This window comes from Entelurus aequoreus, linkage group LG17 (genome assembly GCF_033978785.1).
Source record: "Entelurus aequoreus isolate RoL-2023_Sb linkage group LG17, RoL_Eaeq_v1.1, whole genome shotgun sequence".
Taxonomy (NCBI): Eukaryota; Metazoa; Chordata; class Actinopteri; order Syngnathiformes; family Syngnathidae; genus Entelurus; species Entelurus aequoreus.
In genome coordinates, this window is record NC_084747.1 from 9,708,727 (window position 1) to 9,731,351 (window position 22,625).

Genomic DNA, 22,625 nt, shown 5'->3' on the forward strand with positions numbered 1-22,625 from the left:
AGCTTCAATGGCGTCGTTAGCAACAGCATTGCTAGGCTTCGCCAAGCTGGAAAGCATTAACCGTGTAGTTACATGTCCACAGTTTGGTAGTATTGTTGATCTTCTGTCTATCCTTCCAGTCAGGGACTTATTTGTTTTGTTTCTATATGCAGTAAAGCCCGATGCTATCACGTTAGCTCAGTAGCTAAAGTGTTTCACCGATGTATTGTCGTGGAGATAAAAGTCACTGTGAATGTCCATTTTGCATTCTCGACTCTCATTTTCAAGAGGATATAGTATCCGAGGTGGTTTAAAATACAAATCCGTGATCCACAATAGAAAAAGGAGAGAGTGTGGAATCCAATGAGCCAGCTTGTACCTAAGTTACGGTCAGAGCGAAAAAAGATACGTTCTGCACTGCACGCTAGTCCTTCACTTTCACGTTCCTCATCCACGAATCTTTCATCCTGGCTCAAATTAATGGGGTAATCGTCGCTTTCTCGGTCCGAATCTCTCTCGCTGCTGGTGTAAACAATGTGCAGATGTGAGCAGCCCTTCCTCCGGTGTCGTCACGCTACTTCCGGTAGGGGCAAGGCTTTTTTTTATCAGAGACCAAAAGTTGCGAACTTTATCGTCGTTGTTCTCTACTAAATCCTTTCAGCAAAAATATGGCAATATCGCGAAATGATCAAGTATGACACATAGAATGGATCTGCTATCCCCGTTTAAATAAAAAAAATTCATTTCAGTAGGCCTTTAAACTTTTGTGAGGTTTTCATTAAACAAAATTAAAATAGGTCACAAATATTTCAGTTTCTTATTCGTCTCAATTAGCAGTCATTCATTTTAAATGCTTTAATGATGTTGTCAATCACTTTAACCATCAAATGACTTGTATATGGACAGAAGAGGGCATTTTTCATTCATTCATTTTCATTTTTTATTTATCTCCTTCATTGGTGTGCATTTTTGATCAATAGACAATTAAACTCTAACAACGAAACACATATTTACACACCTATGCTTGAGAAGGAACAGGATAAAGAAAATCTTATATTTCCTGCCCCCCTTCAACATAAAAAGTAGTTTATGGATAGCCCAGATTCACAAGCTTTGGTTTTGGAATTGGAATTGCATTATTACGGTATTGTTGTGTATTTTTTTTGTTGGATTGAAAGAGACACTGCAGTCTATTGTGAGAGTCAGAAGGACAAACAAACACAATTTATTGTTGGGAAACCTGTTCATTGCAACATTTATGTAGGCCAGGTTTTGTTTTTCCTCATCTCCTGGACCATCTTTTTTCTCTGTGTCCTTCAAGGCTGATGCTGTCTCTTCCCTGAGGGAGATCTGGAAGAAAATTAGTTTCAGACCGTAGAGGTTTCTTTGCTTTGTGTGTCTGTCCTGAAAGAAGCCACAAAGTCTACATCGACGCAGGGAAGAGGACAGTCCCTTTCTTGATGACAGGCTTGAGTATATAACGGACAAACAAATAAAATAAAGGACAATAGTCCTTTTTGCTAAAGTAATGCATTGCCGGCGGCCATTTTGATAGGCTGTGTTTATTGAAAGTCATTTTAACATGTCTTGTAATACTTTGTCGGCAGCCACATTAGTAGGCTTAATTGTTTGTTATTTTGAACATTTCCCATAATGCATTGTCGGTGGCCATTTTGGAAGGCTTCATTTGTAAACATTCATCCATTGATTGATTGAGTGAAACTTTTATTAGTAGATTGCACAGTGTAGTACATATTCTGTACAATTGACCACTAAATGGTAACACCCCAATAAGTTTTTCAACTTGCTTAAGTCGGGGTCCACGTAAATCAATTCATGGTAAAGTGATGCTGACGGTTGTCAACTGCCACAATCAAAGTGGGAGAGATAAAACTAGCTTTTCTCGCATGTGAGGTTATTTCTGGACAGGGGTGATCAATCAATCAATGTTTACTTATATAGCCCTAAATCATGAGTGTCTCAAAGGGCTGCACAAGCCACAACAACATTCTCGGCTCAGATCCCACATCAGAGCAAACAAAAACTCAACCCAATGGGACAATGAGAACCCTTGGAGGGGATCGCAGATGTGGGGACCCCTTCCCTGGGCGACCGGTGCAATGGACGTCGAGTGGATCTAGCATAATAGTGAGAGTCCAGTCCATAGTGGATCTAACATAATAGTGAAATGGACATTCACAGTGACTTTTATCTCCGCGACAATACATCGGCGAAACACTTTAGCTACGGAGCTAACGTGATAGCATCGGGCTCAAATGCAGATATAAACAAAAGAAATAAACCCCTGACTGGAAGGATAGACAGAAAATCAATCAATCAATCAATCAATGTTAATTTATATAGCCCTAAATCACATATGTCTCAAAGGGCTGTACAAGCCACAACGACATCCTCGGTACAGAGCCCACATACGGGCAAGGAAAACTCACCCCAGTGGGACGTCAATGTGAATGACTATGAGAAACCTTGGAGAGGACAGCATATGTGGATAACCTCCCCCCACCCCTTCTAGGGGAGACCGAAAGCAATGGATGTCGAGTGGGTCTGACATAATATTGTGAAAGTCCAGTCCACAGCGGATCCAACACATCAGCGAAAGTCCAGTCCATAGTGGGGCCAGCAGGAAACCATCCTGAGCGGAGACAGGTCAGCAGCGCAGAGACTTCCCCAACCAATGCACAGACGAGCGGTCCACCCCGACTTTGGACAGCCAGCCCTTCATCCGTGGCCACCGAACCTGCCCCCCCCCCCCTCCACGAAGGAGAGGGGCACAGAGCAGAAAAGAAACGGCAGATCAACTGGTCTAAAAGGGGGGTCTATTTAAAGGCTAGAGTATACAAATGAGTTTTAAGATGGGACTTAAATGCTTCTACTGAGGTAGCATCTCTAACTGTTACCGGGAGGGCATTCCAGAGTACTGGAGCCCATACTTGCCAACCCTCCCGTTTTTAGCGGGAGAATCCCGATATTCAGCGCCTCTCCCGACAACCTCCCGGCAGAGATTTTCTCCCGAAAAACTCCCGGTATTCAGCCGGAGCTGGAGACCACGCCCCCTCCAGCTCAATGCGGACCTGAGACTGAGTGGGGACAGCCTGTTCTCACGTCCGCTTTCCCACAAAATAAACAGCTTGCCTGCCCAAAGACGTCATAACATCTAGGGCTTTTATAGAGTGCACAACTGCGCACACAACAAGGAGACGAAGCAGAAGAACGAGGAAATTACAGACATGGCTGCCGAAATGATATACTCATCATGAACGTAGAAGTTAAACAGGACAATACTGCCATCTAATGGATAACCACTGGAACACTGAAATTGAAGTATTTTTTTTTTTCTATGTAAATAAAATTAAAAAAAAATATATATATATATATATATATATATATATATATATATATATATATATATATATATATATATATATATATATATATATATATATATATATATAGCTAGAATTCACTGAAAGTCAAGTATTTCATTCATACATACATATATATATATATATATATATATATATATATGTATATGTATATGTATATATATATATATATATATATGAAATACTCGAGTTGGTGAATTCTAGCTGTAAATAGCCACGCCCCCAACCACGCCCCCCGCCCCCAAACAAGCCCCCCCCCCCCGAGACAGGTTTACGTGTTTCAGCGCTCCAAGTTTGTTGTTTCTTCCCACAAAGTGCCTTGGAAACATTGTCTGTAAGTCTTGTGTCTGTTTTATGAGTGACATGAAGACGTTGTGTGTGCGTGTAAATGTAGAAATAGCCCTGTGCGACGATAGCTTGTTCTACTGTTTAGCTTGTTGCTACTTAGCATGTAGCTTCTTTGCTCGCTAGCTCACTCCTCTAAGGGAGGGTGCAATGTTTGTAAATGTAAATCTTATTCATGTGTGGCTTTGAGTGTTACATGGGCTATGTAGGGCTATTTACATCACTGTATGAGCACTGTTTACATGCTATTGTGTGGGCTGTGTGTGTATAGGTGAGGGCGGACCTACGTCACTTCCGCCTGCCAATCCCCTAGCAACCGGGAATTCGTTGAAAACAAACCAGCTCACAGCGAACACAGCATTGACAGAAAAAGCATTTAACGAGCGTTGTGGCTTGGAAGTCGGCGTTAAATCCTTCATTTACGCATTTTTACTTATTCGCATATCGTGTGAAAAAACGAAAATGTATTATTTGCGTCAGACTCGTCTCAGTGAACTTTAAAGCTTCAAAGATCAAGTGTTAGTGTATAAAATATTGAGAGATTTGAGGGCTACATGTATTGTTTAAGTACAACAAAGGAGAGTTTAAACAGAGAAGGGGGAGGTGGCAAAATAACCTAATAAGGAAAGTAATACCAAGATTACGGGTAAATAATACTGGAATGTCCGGCAAAAAACCCCAAAAGAAAGCAGACTGACCTCTAGTAGCCCGGTCCTTGTAAGTTGTAGCCTTATGAAGGCGCAGTACAGCAGGCGAATAATGTACAAAATATATGTCTTTGTATTGAAAAGTCCTGCAGACAGCATTTTGCGACTGTCTTGAAAAAGTTGATTAAATGGCAACATGAAAATTATAGGGTTTATTGGTTTTTAAAAACCCAACTGTTAAGTGCAAATTCAAACGAAACCGGTTTTCGAAAATAGCTAGCTAGGCTATAGACTATATAGTATATACCGCATGTTATTTTTGTACAACAACAACTTCAGCTGTCGAACGTTATAAGGTACAAATTCAACAAGTACAACATTAGCACGGACGGTATAGCCAAGTTGTGGTTAAGAAGGTGGATTTTTGTTCCTTATATTTACCAGAAACGAAGTGATCCGAACACACGACCCGGGACTTTGGGGGACTCCAGTGAGAACCGTCCTCGTTTTCCCGGTGTAAAGCTGCGAGCCATTTGTCTCGTCTCTGTGGGCTTTTATCACGCTTTGGCAGAACAAAATACAACCTTTGTTTTCCCTGTTTCCAGTTGTGGTTAGCACAACCAAAAACAACACAGTTTTTCGGCATTTTGGAGGCAGAATGACGGGTTTAACCAGCGTAGGTCGACAGGTTAAAGAGTAATGGCAACGGTTTGTTTTCAACGCCAGTCTGGTTGCTATGGCTCGAAGAACCCGTATGTAGCTCAGTTGCCCGGATGTCGGCCCTCACCTATGTGTGAAAACATATTATGCAGCAAACATTTGTTGAAATGTAGTTACTTAGTGGTGTTTATTTGACATATATTTTGTGTCTCTTTATACAGTTTTACAACAACAAAAAAGAGAAGATAACAAAAGCAAAAATACATACAAGGAAAAGAGAAAACAAAGAAAGAAATGACCAATTAGACAAGAAGAAAGGAAAAGTGCATTCTCTGTGAAAACCACTAAAGCTTCTTAAAGATAAAAGGCCTGGACTCTTTCTTCCCTTTCCTTGGGATCTTCATGTTAGCTATCTGTCAACTTGTTTACGTCACGGGACACAGACACGTAGGACAGAATAAAGTCTGTTTGGATCATTTCATTTCAGGTTTGCTATAAATGATGAAAATGTGAGTAGAAATTCTTCTAAAATAAATGATGGCCCCACTTTGCATTAACTCGGGTATGATCACTTCCGAGAGTGCATGACTCGGGCCTTGACAACCTGATGTGCACTGGGTTTATACAGATGAACAAAAATGTCAAAAACCCATCCACAGACAAACCGGTCATAACTTTCTAGACCCATATCATTCTTGCAGTCCTTCAAAATATAAAATGAGCTGGGTTGAAGAATCAAGTAGTTTACCAAATGATCTCTACTCAAGTCAGACTTGTTGATCTAATAAGGATCCTCACATCCAATTACGGCTGTTTTCTTTTTATAACGAGTAAGGGACTTCCTATCTAGTGACTCGAAGTCTTTCTCCATCGCACTAAAGCTACTTTGAGTACTACGAATATATCCCGTAGCGCTATCGTGAACAATGACTCTCGGTAAACAAAGCCTTCCAATACGGCCGCCGGCAATGAAATGTAGGATACTTCAGAAAGAAAAAGGACAAAGCCCTCCATATGAAGCTTTCACCTTTCTGGAAACAAATTAGCATGAAATATTTATCATTATTTAGCAGACGGATCATTTGAGACGGAGAGACATTAGACGACCAATGCACATTACCGACAGATGAACAAAATAAATTCAAAAAGTACTTACTTGGACGACTCGGCTCCCTCCGAGGAAAAAGATGGAGGTCGGCAGGCTCAGATGTTTAAAGTTCAACACTACGCGTGACGCATTGTTATGGCTTTTTAAAGAGTTTCTACACTTATTTTCTAATTGAAGTTGTCGTAACTCTTCTTACTTTGTTGTAATGGGCACTTTGTTCTCTCAGCTTGACCACAGTAGTCCTTCTGAGTAAACGCCAAAATCACTTTTAACAATCTACTTTAGCACAACAGGTTTGACTTTATTTATTTTTTATAATATCCCAATGACAGAAGACCAGAAGTATGGGACTGTTTGAATATAACAGGAAGTCACTGATATTATACAACATTGTCACAACACAAACACAATTCCATGATCATAGATGTCGTCCAATAGGAAAGTGAGGAAAACCCCATCCATGTTGCTCTCAACCAATCAAAGTCTAACTCACAGGGGAAAAACATAACGGTCAGTTTGCTGTAACAGATTAGTTTAGTGGGCAAGTGAAGTGTGGAGTGAGGTGACTTATAATTATATAGCACTTTTCTCAAGTAATAAATGGTAAAACCCATTATTTACAATTTTAAACTACATTTACACCAGTGTGCGTGGCACTGGGAGAAAGTGAGTAAAATGTCTTGCCCGAGGACACAACGGCTGTGACTAGGATGGCGAAATCGAACCTAGAACCTTCAAGTAGCTGGAACCTTCAAGGTGTTACCAACCGAGCCACACCGCCCCAGGCAACTATGGTAACGCATTAAAACACGCACAGGATAAAAGGTATTTTAGAAGTCTTTGTGAGAGGTAAAGATTTTAGCACTAACACAAAAAGTCCATTCTGTTTTCCAATCTGTACCTAAATATTGTCATATCATAAAAGTGTAACGTCACATGTGAGAAGACACCTAAAAAGTGATGATCTGCTGTGTGTATGACACTAAATTCCTTCATGTGATCACACTTAATGCTACTTGGTGTAGCTACGCCCAACAACTAAATGTTTTTCACCAATGTGTTTCGTTTTATGTTGATTCAGAACTTGCCCGGAAGAAAAAGTCTACTTTATACCTGCATTATCCTTTCCATCCTTACCCTTCCCATCGTGAAGTGTGTCTAAGTCTAAGAAAAGCTTTCAAAACAAACTGAACAATTAAATGGTTTTTCTCCTGTGTTTTCTCATGTGTGTCGTCAAATTGGACTTTTGAGAAAACCTCTGGCCACAAACTGAACAATTAAATGGTTTCTCCCCTGTGTGCGTCCTCATGTGCGCCGCCAAATTAGCCTTGTGAGAAAAAATTTGACGGCAAACCGAACAAGAAAATGGTTTCTCTCCGGTGTGTGTTCTCATGTGCGCCTTCAAATTGGCCTGTTGAGAAAAAAATTGGCCGCAAACCGAACAATAAAACGGTTTCTCTCCTGTGTGCGTTCTCATGTGTGCGGTCAGATGGGTCTTACGGGAAATATGTTTGCCACAAACTGAACAATTAGATGTTTTTTCTCCTGTGTGTGTCCTCATGTGTGCTGTCAAATTGGCCTTCTGGGAAAAATTCTGACCACAATCTGAACATTTAAATGGTTTCTCTCCTGTGTGCGTCCTCGCGTGCGCTGTCAGACAGACCTTGTTAGAAAATGTTTTACCGCAAACTGAACATCTAAATGGTTTTTCGCCTGTGTGCGTTCTCATGTGTCTTGTCAAATTGCTCTTCTGAGAACATTTTTTACCGCAAACTGAGCAAATAAACGGTTTTTCTCCCGTGTGTGTTCTCATGTGATGAGTCAAAGTGTTTGTTTGAGTAAAGCATTTAGCACAAATGGAGCAGCTCAAATGCTTTTTACCCCTCTTCTTTATAGAGCTGTCAGAATGTTTGTTGTCGGTGTGAGTCCTCAAATCACCTTCAGAGTCTGTATTGTTGCTCAAAGTTACTTCAACTTCGTCCTCATCCTCACTATCTGATCGTGGAGCTAAGAGGTTGTCTAGTTGTGGTTTCTCTTTGTCATCTTCAGTCTTCACAGAGACAACAGTCAGTGGAAACTTGGTGGGATCAGCTTTCTGCGGCCCTAGAAGACACTCTCCCTCCTGAGTGATCCAGAGTTCCCCCTCTTCCTCTTTAATGTGGGGGGGCCATGGATGCTCTTCCTTCAAAGTGGAGTCGTCAACCTGCGGCTGAGGGGGACAATCTTCCAAACGACCAATCAGCTGTTTCACGTCTGCAGGACACAAACAACAAACGCACGCACTTTAGTTCAGACATGATCCATGAGATGTTTCTCCTTGAACTCGCTACACACTTTCTTCTATGTACTGCATGTGTGTGTAGTGTTTCATGGACATTCTTTTAGTGCCTTGCCAGAATGATGGATCAGTGTTTACATGACTTGGCTTAGACTCGGACAAGTGAAGCTTTGGACTGAACAATTAATTCATTAATTTTGGCTTCTCACGATCATATATAATCAAATAAAAGCGATTAATGGGCCGCGCGACATCCATGCAAATTCCCGAGCTTGTAAGCGTGAAATGCATGAAAAAAGGACCCCGTCTACTAGAAACGTGGTAACCTACTCAGTGGCCTAGTGGATTTCTTACTAAATGTATTCTTTCTTTCTATTTTGGGAGAAGAAAAACATATGTACTCAATATAATTGCATATGACGTTAACTTAAATATTGTGTAATTATGCAAAAACATATTATCAAACATTCAAACCATTTTCAAATAGAAATAAATACTGATAATAATTATTTCAAAGCAAGTTGTCCATCAAATTGTGAAATGTAAAAGTAGCAATAGATTTCATTGTCAAATTTACTGTGTTTTTTTACAGCATTTTTCTCTAAATGAAAAAAACCGTACCTTTTTTTACTGACTAAACTGTGGTGCTGTTTTGGCATTTACAGTAATACACTGAAAAATCTACACTTGTTGATTTGCGGTAAAAAAAAAGGAAAAAAGAAAACTGGCAGCTTAGGTGCCAAAATCTTACTGTAAAATTGCAGGGTTTTTTTTATTTACAATATAAAAACTAATGTAAATTTTTCAGTAAATTTCTGGCAACTGACCTGCTTTTATTTATTTTTTACCATAAAAACAGCAGTACTGGCGAAGTTGGTAGAGTGGCTGTGCCAGCAATCGGAGGGTTGCTGGTTACTGGGGTTCAATCCCCACCTTCTACCATCCTAGTCACGTCCGTTGTGTCCTTGGGCAAGACACTTCACCCTTGCTCCTGATGGGTGCTGGTAGCGCCTTGCATGGCAGCTCCTGCCATCAGTGTGTGAATGTGTGTGTGAATGGGTGAATGTGGAAATACTGTCAAAGCGCTTTGAAGGTAGAAAAGCACTATACAAGTACAACCCATTTATCATTTAATTTACTGTTTTTCCATTTACAGTAATATACACTACTTTTACAGTAATATACACTACTTTTACAGTAATATACACTACATTTACAGTAATATACACTACTTTTACAGTAATATACACTACATTTTGAGGTGAAATTATTGCAACTTACCACATTTTTTAAAACTTTTTAAAAATTATACAAAAAATGCATTTAAAAATTGTTGAATAATAATATTCACTGTTAGAAGCGGCCCTCTGGGGCCAAACATAGCTGCCATGTGGCCCTCAGTGAAAACAACTTTGACACCTCTGCACTACAACAACCGCTCACAAGCATACAAATAAATCCATCTATCCATTAAACTACTAATTAGGACTAACAGCGTTAGAACGCTTGTCAACACCTGCTCAGTGGCCTAGTGGTTAGAGTGTCCGCCCTGAGATGGGTAGGTTGTGAGTTCAAACCCCGGCCGAGTCATACCAAAGACTATAAAAATGGGAGCCATTACCTCCCTGCTTGGCACTCAGCATTAAGGGTTGGAATTGGGGGTTAAATCACCAAAAATGATTCCCGGGCGCGGCCACCGCTGCTGCTCACTGCTCCCCTCACCCCCCAGGGGGTGAACAAGGGGATGGGTCAAATGCAGAGGACACATTTCACCACACCTAGTGTGTGTGTGACAATCATTGGTACTTTAACTTAACTTAACTTAGAAGTTTGGGATCTCTCACCATGTTTGTTGGCTTGGTTCCTGTCTGTCTTTTGTAATCAGCAGAGAGCTATTTTTCTATTGTGAGCTTTCTAAGTGGGTTTTTTTTAGCCCTTGTTAGCTCTTCTCCAACATAATTTTGTCCTGTTGAAATAAACAGAGCCTCTACTGTTTTTCTTTCACCGCTTCACTGCATTGCGGTGTCAGCCCCGGTCCGAATACAGCAGGAAACTCCACTCGATGAATGAAAAAAACAAAAAAACGTTGGGTATGGCTTTGTGTACTTCATGCACCCTTCTCATCTTTTTGGACAAGTTCGCTCACTGCAGGTGCTGCAGTGTCCTTCAATTTAGTACTTTCAAACCGGAAGTAGGGTGACATTCTGTCTTCTAGCCGTCTATAGCCAATTAGAGCAGAGTAACACGATACATTTGGATTAGCCTAGGCAGTACCAGGCTGACTAGCCCAGTTAGCTTCAGCCCCAACTATGCTAGAGCAGCTTCAGACACGGGCGTTTAGCGACCCTGTTAGCCTGGGTGAGGACTGATTTAAGCTAGGACTAACCAGCGCTAGGATGAAAAATTCCTGCACACAAAGCACTTATTGAAGAACAAAATGTCATAATGGTAATATTCAAATGGGGCTGGATGACGAGGCAGCATAACATCATTTCCAGATTCCAACCGTGCCAATTCCTAGATGTGCTCGCAATTACTTGAGACAAATTATGTGAGCTAGAGGTTCTTACTTCTACGGCTAGCAAAAATGTGAATTTTTTTAAAGATTTGATCATTGTCTCCCAAAGCACTCTTAAAGGCCTACTGAAATTTTTAATTCAAACGGGAATAGCAGATCCATTCTATGTGTCATACTTGATCATTTCGCGATATTGACATATTTTTGCTGAAAGGATTTAGTAGAGAAAATCGACGATAAAGTTCGCAACTTTTGCTCGCTGATAAAAAAAAAGCCTTGCCTGTACCGGAAGTAGCGTGACGTCACAGGAGCTAGTATTCCTCACAATTCCCCATTGTTTACAATGGAGCGAGAGAGATTCGGACCGAGAAAGTGACGATTACCCCATTAATTTGAGCGAGGATGAAAGATTCGTAGATGAGGAACATTACAGTGAAGGACTTGAGAGGCAGTGATGGACGTATCTTTTTTCGCTCTGACCGTAACTTAGGTACAAGCTGGCTCATTGGATTCCACACTCTCTCCTTTTTCTATTGTAGATCACGGATTTGTATTTTAAACCACCTCGGATACTATATCCTCTTGAAAATGAGAGTCGAGCACTGCGAAATGGACATTTAAAGTGACTTTTATCTCCAAGACAATACATCGGTGACACACTTAGCTACTGAGCTAATGTGCTAGCATCATTCTCAAATGAAGATAGAAACAAAGTAAATAAACCCCTGACTGGAAGGATAGACAGAAGATCAACAATACTATTAAACCATGGACATGTAACTACACGGTTAAAAATTCTCAGCCTGGTAAGGCTTAACAATGCTGTTGCTAACGATGCCAAGGCTAATTTAGCAACTTAGCAACCGGACCTCACAGAACTATGATAGAACATTAGCGCTCCACCTACGCCAGCCAGCCCTCATCTTCCCATCAACAGCCGTGCTCACCTGCGTTCCAGCGATCAACGGCGCGACGAAGGACTTCATCCGTGGGTTTGGCGGCAAGCATCAGCTAGGCGTCTGCTATCAGGGTAAGTAGTCCTTGTTGTGTTGCTGTAAGAATTGTACTTAGCCGCTAAGACACCGATCGATCCCACCTACAACGTTCTTCTTTGCAGTCTCCATTGTTCATTAAACAAATTGCAAAAGATTCACCAACACAGATGTCCAGAATACTGTGGAATTTTGTCGAAGAAAACAGAGCTTTGTGTATTGTGTCCAATAGGGCCCAAACACTTCCGTGCATTTTATGACGTCACGCGCATAAATCATATCCAAAGGAGATTTTCAACCGGAAGTGTGGCGGGAATTTTAAAATGTCACTTTATAAGTTAACCCGGCCGTATTGGCATGTGTTGCAATGTTAAGATTTCATCATTGATATATAAACTATCAGACTGCGTGGTCGCTAGTAGTGGCTTTCAGTAGGCCTTTAAATAATGACATTATTAGAGACAATGATCTTAGCGTCGTCAGTCTCTGTGATATATATATATATGTATATATATATATATATATATATATATATATATATATATATATATATATATATATATATATATATATATATATATATATACACCGAACGTCTCGGTATGATGACGTTTGCGCGTGACGTCACGGGTTGAAGCAGACATTTTGGAATAGCACGGTGGCCAGCTTAAGTCGTCTGTTTTCACCACAAAATTCCACAGTATTCTGGACATCTGTGTTGGTGAATCTTTTGCAATTTGTTCAATTAACAATGGAGACTGCAAAGAAGAAAGCTGCAGGTGGGATCGGTGTATTAGCGGCTGGCTGCAGCAACACAACCAGGAGGACTTTGACTTGGATAGCAGACGCGCTACCGTGAGTACAGCTTTGGCTTCCAAACATTTGCTCGCTTGCCCGTACGTGCGTGCCGCTATGTGCATGTCATGTACGTAACTTTGGGGAAATATATGTTTCTTGCCGACTCTGATGGCGGCCGGGGTGTCGTCGAAAGCCACAACGCCGTCCGCCGCCGCGCCGCTGTCCTCACCGCTGTCTGGTTAACTTCCTCCGTCTCCGGGCCGCCGACCGCACCGATCATCGTGGTGAAGTCCTCCGTCGCGCCGTCAATCGCTGGAACGCAGGTGAGCACGGGTGTTGATGAGCAGATGAGGGCTGGCGTTGGTGGAGAGCTAATGTTTTTAGCATAGCTCTGTCGAGGTCCCGTAGCTAAGTTAGCTTCAATGGCGTCGTTAGCAACAGCATTGCTAAGCTTCGCCAGGCGGCACAGCATTAACCGTGTGGTTACAGGTCCAGGGTTTAGAAGTAATAGTAGTATTGTTGATCTTCGGTCTATCCTTCCAGTCAGGGGCTTATTTCTTCTGTTTCTATCCGCAGTTAAGCACGATGCTATCACGTTAGCTCCGAAGCTAAAGTGCTTCGCCGATGTATTGTCGTGGAGATAAAAGTCACTGTGAATGTCCATTTCGCGTTCTCAGCTCTCATTTTCAAGAGGATATAGTATCCCAGGTGGTTTGAAATACAAATCCGTGATCCACAATAGAAAAAGGAGAAAGTGTGGAATCCAATGAGCCCTTGTACCTAAGTTACACTCAGAGCGAAAAAAGATACACCCTGGCGTCCTGCACTGCACTCTAATCCTTCACTCTCACTTCCCTCATCCATGAATCTTTCATCCTCGCTCAAATTAATGGGGTAATCGTTGCTGGTGGGAATGATTGTAAACAATGTGCAGATGTGAGGAGCCCTTCAACCTGTGACGTCACGCTACTTACGGTACAGGCAAGGCTTTTTTATCAGCGACCAAAAGTTGCGAACTTTATCGTCGATGTTCTCTACTAAATCCTTTCAGCAAAAATATGGCAATATCGCGAAATGATCAAGTATGACACATAGAATGGATCTGCTATCCCCGTTTGAATAAGAAAATTTCATTTCAGTAGGCCTTTAAACCAATGATAACTATTGTGTATTGAATGTACTTTTGAATGTGTTTGATAATAAGCACGTCTAGTGCACTGACCGAATTGTATAGGTATAATATTACTATAATATAACTGCATTTTCTGGGGATTTTTGCCTAATGTTCACAATCATTATTAAAGACATCACAACGGATGTAACTTTTTTTTTAATGCATTCTAACTAAGGTCCTCTATTCCGCCCATAAAACCCAATAAAAAAAAAACATCCAAAAAGCGGCAACATTTCCCAATTTACATTTTGTGACTTGAATATTAACCAAGAATGAGTGATAATGTTATTATAAGCACTAATGCAGGCAAACTATTTATAGCAGCGCCCTGGTCACTGGCGTGTGTCCCAATGTTTACATCATGGAGTGGTAGGCTGTTTCCTCGCTTCCTTTCTGCGTGAAAGTATATTGTACATCACAAATCCTACCTCTCACCCGGATAGTCAAAGTTCAAGGACGTATTCTGACAAGTTGGGACACTTTGACAGCAACCCAGGACTTGAAAATGGCAAGAACGGCACGAAAAGACACTTGGTTCCGGCCCCATTTTCTTCACGAAGATTATGAGTCATTCTTCACCTAAATAGGAACATACCAACATCCTAGCAGTCGGCATTCTAATGACAGCAGACCGTATACAGTAAGTGATGATTTATTATGTTTGTTGGCTGCCCCCCGCTTAGCAGAGAAGCCCAGACTTCCCTCTCCCCAGCCACTTGGTCCAGCTCCTCCCGGGGGATCCCGAGGCGTTCCCAGGCCAGCCGGGAGACATAGTCTTCCCAACGTGTCCTGGGTCTTCCCCGTGCCCTAAACACCTCCCTAGGGAGGCGTTCGGGTGGCATCCTGACCAGATGCTCGAACCACCTCATCTGGCTCCTCTTGATGTGGAGGAGTAGCGGATTTACTTTGAGCTCCTACCGGATGGCAGAGCTTCTCATCCTATCTCTAAGGGAGAGACCCGCCACCCGGCAGAGGAAACTCATTTCGACCGCTTGTACCCGTGATCTTGTCCTTTCGGTCATAACCCAAAGCTCATGACCATAGGTGAGGATGGGAACGTAGATCGACCGGTAAATTGAGAGCTTTGCCTTCCGGCTCAGCTCCTTCTTCACCACAACGGATCGATACGGCGTCCGCATTACTGAAGACGCCGCACCGATCCGCCTGTCGATCTCACCATCCACTCCTGAACAAGACGCAGAGGTACTTGAACTCCTCCACTTGGGGCAAGATCTCCTCCCCAACCCGGAGATGGCACTCCACCCTTTCCCGGGCTAGAACCACGGACTCGCACTTACAGGTGCTGATTCTCATCCCATTCGTTTTTAAAAAAAAGAAGCAAACGTCGTGATGCGTTTCTGAAAGTAAAATGAGCAATAATTTGTACAAGTTGTTTATTTTTTTCTATCCTAATGTTGTGGGGCAGACTGGCTCGTACATGGACATGCACGCTGGAATCCAGTAGACTTGACAAGGACACGCTCAAAACGTCCAATGTGAAACCACCTTCACAGCAGGTTTTCCAAATCATTATTTTCTTTACACAAGCGCTTGTTTTGCTCTTCCACTTTCTTCATTTGACTTTTGCATTCTTTCATCTCCTCTGATGTGAACTCCACTGCCTTCTTCAAGCTAACAATCATGGCGGCTCTTTCTTTACATTCTTCAACAACGTCGGCTCATTTCTCATCAACCCTCTCAATAGCTTTTAAATAAATAAAAAATCAACTCACTCACCTTCAGCTGCAGTTTTTATCTTTATCTCCGTTGGTGATTTGCTGGAAGTTGGTGGCGCTGATTCTCTTTCATGTTCTCTTTTAGCGGACGTCGCCATCTTAGCATAGCAGTAGTCGTCCATCTTCTATCACGTCTTCAATCTTCACTTCAGGAAACACTCCATCGCTCCAAACTCAACTTCCGTTTCGTGGACTTTAGACAAGGTGAATCTATAGAACAGAAGCATCGTAAATGTGAAACTTCTTCGAGGAGCCACGGATAGTTCAGTCCGCCATCTTGGTCGCCAGCAAAAGTCGGAAAGTTTCTGCTCCGTTCTTTTGCCCATGCGCCAAAAGTCAGCCACTTCCGGTTGTTGTTTTTTTTTGTTTTTTTTTTCAAAATAAAGATATTGTATGGGTGAGGGCGGACTTACGTCACTTCCGCCTACCAATCCCCTAGCAACCGGGAATTCGTTGAAAACAAACCAGCTCACAGCAAACACAGCATTGACAGAAAAAGCATTTAACGAGCGTTGTGGCTTGGAAGTCATTTACGCATTTTTACTTATTCGCATATCGTGTGAAAAAACGAAAATGTATTATTTGCGTCAGACTCGTCTCAGTGAACTTTAAAGCTTCTCAGGCTTAGCTTAGCTTGCTAGTTAGCTTAGCCTGCGCGCTACTAAGAAAGAGACGCGAAAGTTATCAACAACAAGATCAAGTGTTAGTGTATAACGAAACCGGTTTTCGAAAATAGCTAGCTAGGCTATAGACTATATAGTATATTACTTACTTAACTTAATCCTCTTCTTCCCGGATGGGAAGCTGCGAGCCATTTGTCTCGTCTCTGTGGGCTTTTATCACGCTTTGGCAGAACAAAATACAACCTTTGTTTTCCCTGTTTCCAGTTGTGGTTAGCACAACCAAAAACAACACAGTTTTTCGGCATTTTGGAGGCAGAATGACGGGTTTAACCAGCGTAGGTCGACAGGTTAAAGAGTAATGGCAACGGTTTGTTTTCAACGCCAGTTTGGTTGCTATGGCTCGAAGAACCCGTAAGTAGCTCAGTTGCCCGGATGTCGGCCCTCACTCATTGTTTTTTTTAAACAACCATTCCGCAAAAGTATCTATACTGATAACCTGAAATAGTCGGAAACTATATTTTAAAAATGTAAACAACTTTTATCCGTAATCCATTGTTTACATTTTGCTTTATATTTATTATTTTACTTATTTTTTGTCTGGTTTTGTATTTGTTTTGTATCATCCCGTGTTGTGTATATTATTTGTTTTGTTTGGTTTTTACTTCCAGAAATTTTGCACTTGGTTTTTTTGTGTTTTTTGTTTGTTTTCATTATATTTGGATGTATTAGTTTGGTTTGTAAGCTTGCACTAAAAGAACACCTCCAGGCAGCTACAACCCTAGACTAACACCTTCCCCCCACCACATCCCACCACCCCGGATTGGAAATAATCAAATGTAAATAATCAAATGTATATACTTGTTCTTATGCTTTCTGAGCTCACTATGTTCACCACTCGCTGTACATATCCTACCAAGTCAGACCTACACTGTTCCAATGTCCATTTCTTAGATGATATAATTGTTGATGACTGAAGTATGCTGATATTAGATCAAGCCTGCATTAATCTAGAATTAGGTTGGAATAGAATAGAAAGCTTTATTGACATTGTATTAAATGCTTCATGATTTATGGCTGCCAATATTGAGCTGTGCTTTAAGACATATACAATAACTATAAACACTGCAAACAAGGCTAAAAGTACACAGATCAAGTATCAGGTGACCAGTGTTGGGACTACTGTAACTGTACTGTTACTGTAACGCCGTTATTTTTCGGCGGTAACTAGTAGTCTAATGCGTTATTCTTTATATTTAGTAACTCAGTTACTGTTACAACGTGATGCGTTAGTGCTTTATTTTTTATGTAGTATCGGCTAGAAACTGAGAAGATCTGAGTGTGTTGTATTGGAAAGCTGCAGTGTCGTCCTTCTGAATCTTCCTGTGTCACAAGGGGTAGGAGAGGCGTGCTGTGTGTGTGTATGTGGGGGGTGGGAGGAGGATGTGTCTGTGTTTACTGACAAGACATCATGGCGGAGCTGAAGTCGAGTTTGTTAATATGGAGATATTCTCACTACTTTTCTTTCGTCGAGCACAAAGCAAAGCACATTTTAGTTAAATGTAAGTTGTGTCTTGGATCAAAGATCCTATCTACTCCCCAAAACAGCAATTCAAATCTGCTGAAACAGCTACAAAAGCAACATGCTTCGACGAAGCTAGTAAAGAGAGAGACAGACAGACAGACTCCGATGCCACTTCACCTCCACCTCCACCTAAGCAACAGCGGCTGGCTTTTAATGGAGGGACTGCTAGCCAGGACAACATTGATAGAGCCATTGCAGCGTATGTGCTAGAAGACATGCAGGCTATTTCTACAGTGGAGTCAAACAACAAATGGCACAAAAACTTGTTCCACGTACCTGGACAGTGAGGACATAAACACGATGAACACGACATATATTTACGACATATATTTTTATATGACGGCAGCCGTCACTTTTTTGTGCTCGCGATCCCCGTACTTTCCGCCGACCGCCGTGTTGCTGTAGGGAGGAAAAGCGGACCGACACACATTGCGGAAATAACATTATTCTCCGTGCGTCGGCTAAATACAAATATATTCCACAACCCCAAACATGTCTTTTTCAAAGCGTGCAGTGAAGAGAAAGGTTAGTAATGAGCAAAGACAATTCCAGGAAAAGTGGGAGATGCAATATTCCTTTGTTGAGCACATCGGCACCCCGACGTGTCTTATTTGCACAGAGAAAGTTGCGGTGCACAAGGAATACAATTTGAAACGTCATTATACAACTAGACATGCTGAGGAATATGCAAAATACCAGGGAGATGAGAGAGTGAACCGGGTTGCACATTTTAAAACCAGTCTACTGAGGCAACAAGATTTTGTCAAGAAAGCAAGCGAAAAGAGCGATGCAGCAGTCAAAGCTAGCTACATGGTGAGTGAGATGGCTGCTAGGGTGGGAAAGCCATTCAAAGAAGGTGAATTCCTTAAAAAGTACATGTTAGATTTTTTTTAAGAAATCTTTTCTTGCGGCCCAGCCTCACCCAGTTTCTGCATCCAGTGGCCCCCAGGTAAATTGAGTTTGAGACCTGTTGGAAACAGATCAGAATCATATCCATATTTAAGTGTTACTTCTTTCTAAAAACTCCTATAGTCATATTTACATCAGCTAATGTCTCGTGTGGTACAAAGTGCTTGGATTTGAGTGTCCTTGGTTAGAGTCAGAGCGCTGTTTATTCTCTTTGTTGAGACTGCCATTACATTCCTAAGATAAGGAGCACAGCTAGACTGGGGAAACAGCAGGCGGGGGACAGAGGGAAGATCACGGGACTTCCGGGGGTTTGAGGGGAGACCGAGCTAGACCGATCTGGACCGGGCTGGGGAACGCTGGTGTGCTGGATTGGTCTCAGTTTGTCCTCTAAGCTTGGAGAATAAACCACAAAATACCAACTGCTGCCTGTTGATTGAATATAAACATCAGCTTATGTGCCATAAAAAGAATCTGGGAGAGACTAGCAATTTTAATTCCCCATTGGAGGAATGCTGGTCGACGCAACAGACCCCTGACATAGAGAGACACGGAAGTGATTATATCTCCCCTAGAAATAGTTTGTCTGTGCTTGCGCTTATAATAATAATATCACTAATACTTATAGTTAATAGTCAAGTCACGCAATGTAAATTGAGTATTGTTATTTATTGGATTTTATGGGCGCAATAGTGGAGCTCCCATTGACGCTGCTGTTAGCGGACTTCTATTTATTTTGATTTAATAACACCTGCTCAGTGGCCTAGTGGTTAGAGTGTCCGCCCTGAGATGGGTAGGTCGTGAGTTCAAACCCCCGGCCGAGTCATACCAAAGACTATAAAAATGGGAGCCATTACCTCCCTGCTTGGCACTCAGCATTAAGGGTTGGAATTGGGGGTTAAATCACCAAAATGATTCAAAGGCACGGCCACCGCTGCTGCTCACTGCTCCCCTCGCCTCCCAGGGGGTGAACAAGGGGATGGGTCAAATGCAGTGGAAAAATGTCACCACACCTAGTGTGTGTGTGACAATCAGTGGTACTTTAACTTAACTGTAGAATGCATAAAAACAATTCATAATGATTGTGAACAATAGGCAAAATTCAAAAAAGTGCAGTTCCCCTTGAACAATAAGTGAAGTCCCTAACAATCCACATATATTTTAGACATACACAAAAAACAAAAAATCTAAATATTTACATTTTCTTGGTAACTTTCATTTACTTTATGAGCACTGACACAAATCTTCTATCTTCACTTCAGGTAACACGTTGGTGATTTTCTGGAAGTTGGTGGCGCTGATTCTCTTTCAGTTTCTCTTTTCCCGGACGTCGCCATCTTAGCATAGCAGTAGTCGTCCATCTTCTATCACGTCTTCAATCTTCACTTCAGACAACACTCCATCGTTCCAAAATTAACTTCCGTTTCGTGGGTTTAAGAACAAAAACTATCTTTGAGAATGTATGTCGGTGTTAGATCGTAAATTTGAAACTTCTTCCAGAAGCCACAGCCGTTCAGTCCGCCATTTTGTTGCCGCCAAAATCTTTTGAGCTGCTTCATTCCTTTGCCTATGCGCCAAAAGTCAGCAACTTCCGTTTCCGACTTTACGGAAGATTTTTTTACAAAATAAAGTCATGTTAATATGTCCTCTTTCAACAACCGGTTCGCGAAAGTATCTAAAAATAACCCTAAAATGGTCAAAAACTACACCATGAAAAATGTAAACCGTTTTAATCCATCAACATTGTTCAAAGAAGATTTTATGTTTTTTGTTTTTTTTAACAAGACACGTTTTAACAACGAAGGATGGCTGCATTTCTGTGTGTTTTTCTTTAAACACATAAAATAAAAATAGATAAAAATATTCCAATCTTATTTTGGCTCAATTAGCAATCAGTCATTTTAAATACTTCAATAATGTTGTCAATCACTTGAATCATCAAATGACGTCCGTCCATCCATTTTCTACTACTTGTCCCTCTCGGATTGCAGATCATTATTCATGAAATCTGATCGGACATTTAAAATATTACCTTTGCTGTGTGTATAATGCCTGCTAAAACCACAACCATAACTCCTATAGTTTATTGTTGGAAATGTTTTAAAATGTAAGGTTTCCTGTGCTCTAATGTTGGGAATCCATCTGTGACGTCATTTTTCTGTTTAAGTAAGTTTATATATGCCAACATTCCTATATTGTGTGGTTATTGTAGCGTTCACTCCAAATCTGTTTGCAACAATGTTTCTGCATTCAGCTATTTTTCGATGTTCAACTTTGGCGACGTGCTTACCCCATTTGACCACCAGAGGTCACTAAAGACCACGCTTAAAGGCCTACTGAAATGATTTTTTTTTATTTAAACGGGGATAGCAGATCCATTCTGTGTCATACTTGATCATTTCACGATATTGCCATATTTTTGCTGAAAGGATTTAGTAGAGAACATCGACGATAAAGTTCGCAACTTTTGGTCGCTCATAAAAAAAAGCCTTGCCTGTACCGGAAGTAGCGTGACGTCACAAGCTGGACTGCTGCTCACATTTCCCTATTGTTTACACCAGCAGCGAGAGAGATTCGGACCGAGAAAGTGACGATTACCCCATTAATTTGAGCCAGGATGAAAGATTTGTGGATGAGGAACGTGAGAGTGAAGGACTATAGTGCAGTGCAGGGCGTATCTTTTTTCGCTCTGACCGTAACTTAGGTACAAGCTGGCTCATTGGATTCCACACTCTCTCCTTTTTCTCTCGTGGATCACGGATTTGTATTTTAAACCACCTCGGATACTATATCCTCTTGAAAATGACAGTCGAGAACGCGAAATGGACATTCACAGTGACTTTTATCTCTGCGACAATACATCGGCGAAACACTTTAGCTACGGAGCTAACGTGATAGCATCGGGCTCAAATGCAGATATAAACAAAAGAAATAAACCCCTGACTGGAAGGATAGACAGAAGATCAACAATACTATTAAACCATGGACATGTAACTACACGGTTAATGCTTTCCAGCTTGGCGAAGATTAACAATGCTGTTGCTAACGACGCCATTGAAGCTAACTTAGCAACGGGACCTCACAGAGCTATGATAAAAACATTAGCTCTGCACCTACGCCAGCCAGCCCTCATCTGCTCATCAACACCCGTGCTCGCCTGCGTTCCAGCGATCGACGGAAGGACGAAGGACTTCACCCGATCATCCGTGCGGTCGGCGGCTAGCGTCGGCTAGCGCGTCTGCTATCCAAGTCAAAGTCCTCCTGGTTGTGTTGCTACAGCCAGCCGCTAATACACCGATCCCACCTACAGCTTTCTTCTTTGCAGTCTTCATTGTTCATTAAACAAATTGCAAAAGATTCACCAACACAGATGTCCAGAATACTGTGGAATTATGATATGAAAACAGAGCTTTTTTGTATTGTATTCAATGGTGTACCAATACTTCCGTTTATCTAGTGACGTCACTCGCATACGTCATCATACATAGACGTTTTCAATTGGAAGTTTAGCGGGAAATTTAAAATTGCACTTTATAAGTTAACCCGGCCGTATTGGCATGTGTTGCAATGTTAAGATTTCATCATTGATATATAAACTATCCGGGAAATTTAAAATTGCACTTTATAAGTTAACCCGGCCGTATTGGCATGTGTTGCAATGTTAAGATTTCATCATTGATATATAAACTATCAGACTGTGTGGTCGCTAGTAGTGGCTTTCAGTAGGCCTTTAAAGCACTATCTAAATCAGGGGTCGGGAACCTTTTTGGCTGAGAGAGCCATGAAAGCCAAATATTTTAAAATGTATTTCCGTGAGAGCCATATCATATTTTTTAACACTGAATACAACTAAATGTGTGCATTTTTAAGAAAGA

General features: G+C 41.5%; 2 protein-coding genes across 3 annotated transcripts in view; both read right to left on the reverse strand.

The window, feature by feature from the left end:
- The window catches only part of LOC133632306 (gastrula zinc finger protein XlCGF57.1-like), a 127,769-nt gene that overhangs the window by 90,722 nt on the left and 14,422 nt on the right, over positions 1-22,625 (reverse strand). The window lies entirely within an intron of this gene.
- On the reverse strand, positions 5,207-15,974 carry LOC133632332 (gastrula zinc finger protein XlCGF8.2DB-like). 2 transcript variants are annotated; one of them, XM_062024713.1, is made up of 3 exons: positions 15,641-15,974; positions 12,890-13,041; positions 8,258-8,396 (listed from the first exon to the last, which is right to left on the reverse strand). In XM_062024713.1, the coding sequence occupies exons 1-3, from the start codon at positions 15,759-15,761 to the stop codon at positions 8,391-8,393; spliced, it is 279 nt and encodes a 92-aa protein (XP_061880697.1). In that variant the 5' UTR covers positions 15,762-15,974; the 3' UTR covers positions 8,258-8,390. The 2 variants fall into 2 exon arrangements, with proteins under 2 accessions (XP_061880696.1, XP_061880697.1); XM_062024712.1 differs by lacking the exon at positions 12,890-13,041 and having other exon boundaries at positions 5,207-8,396; positions 15,641-15,973.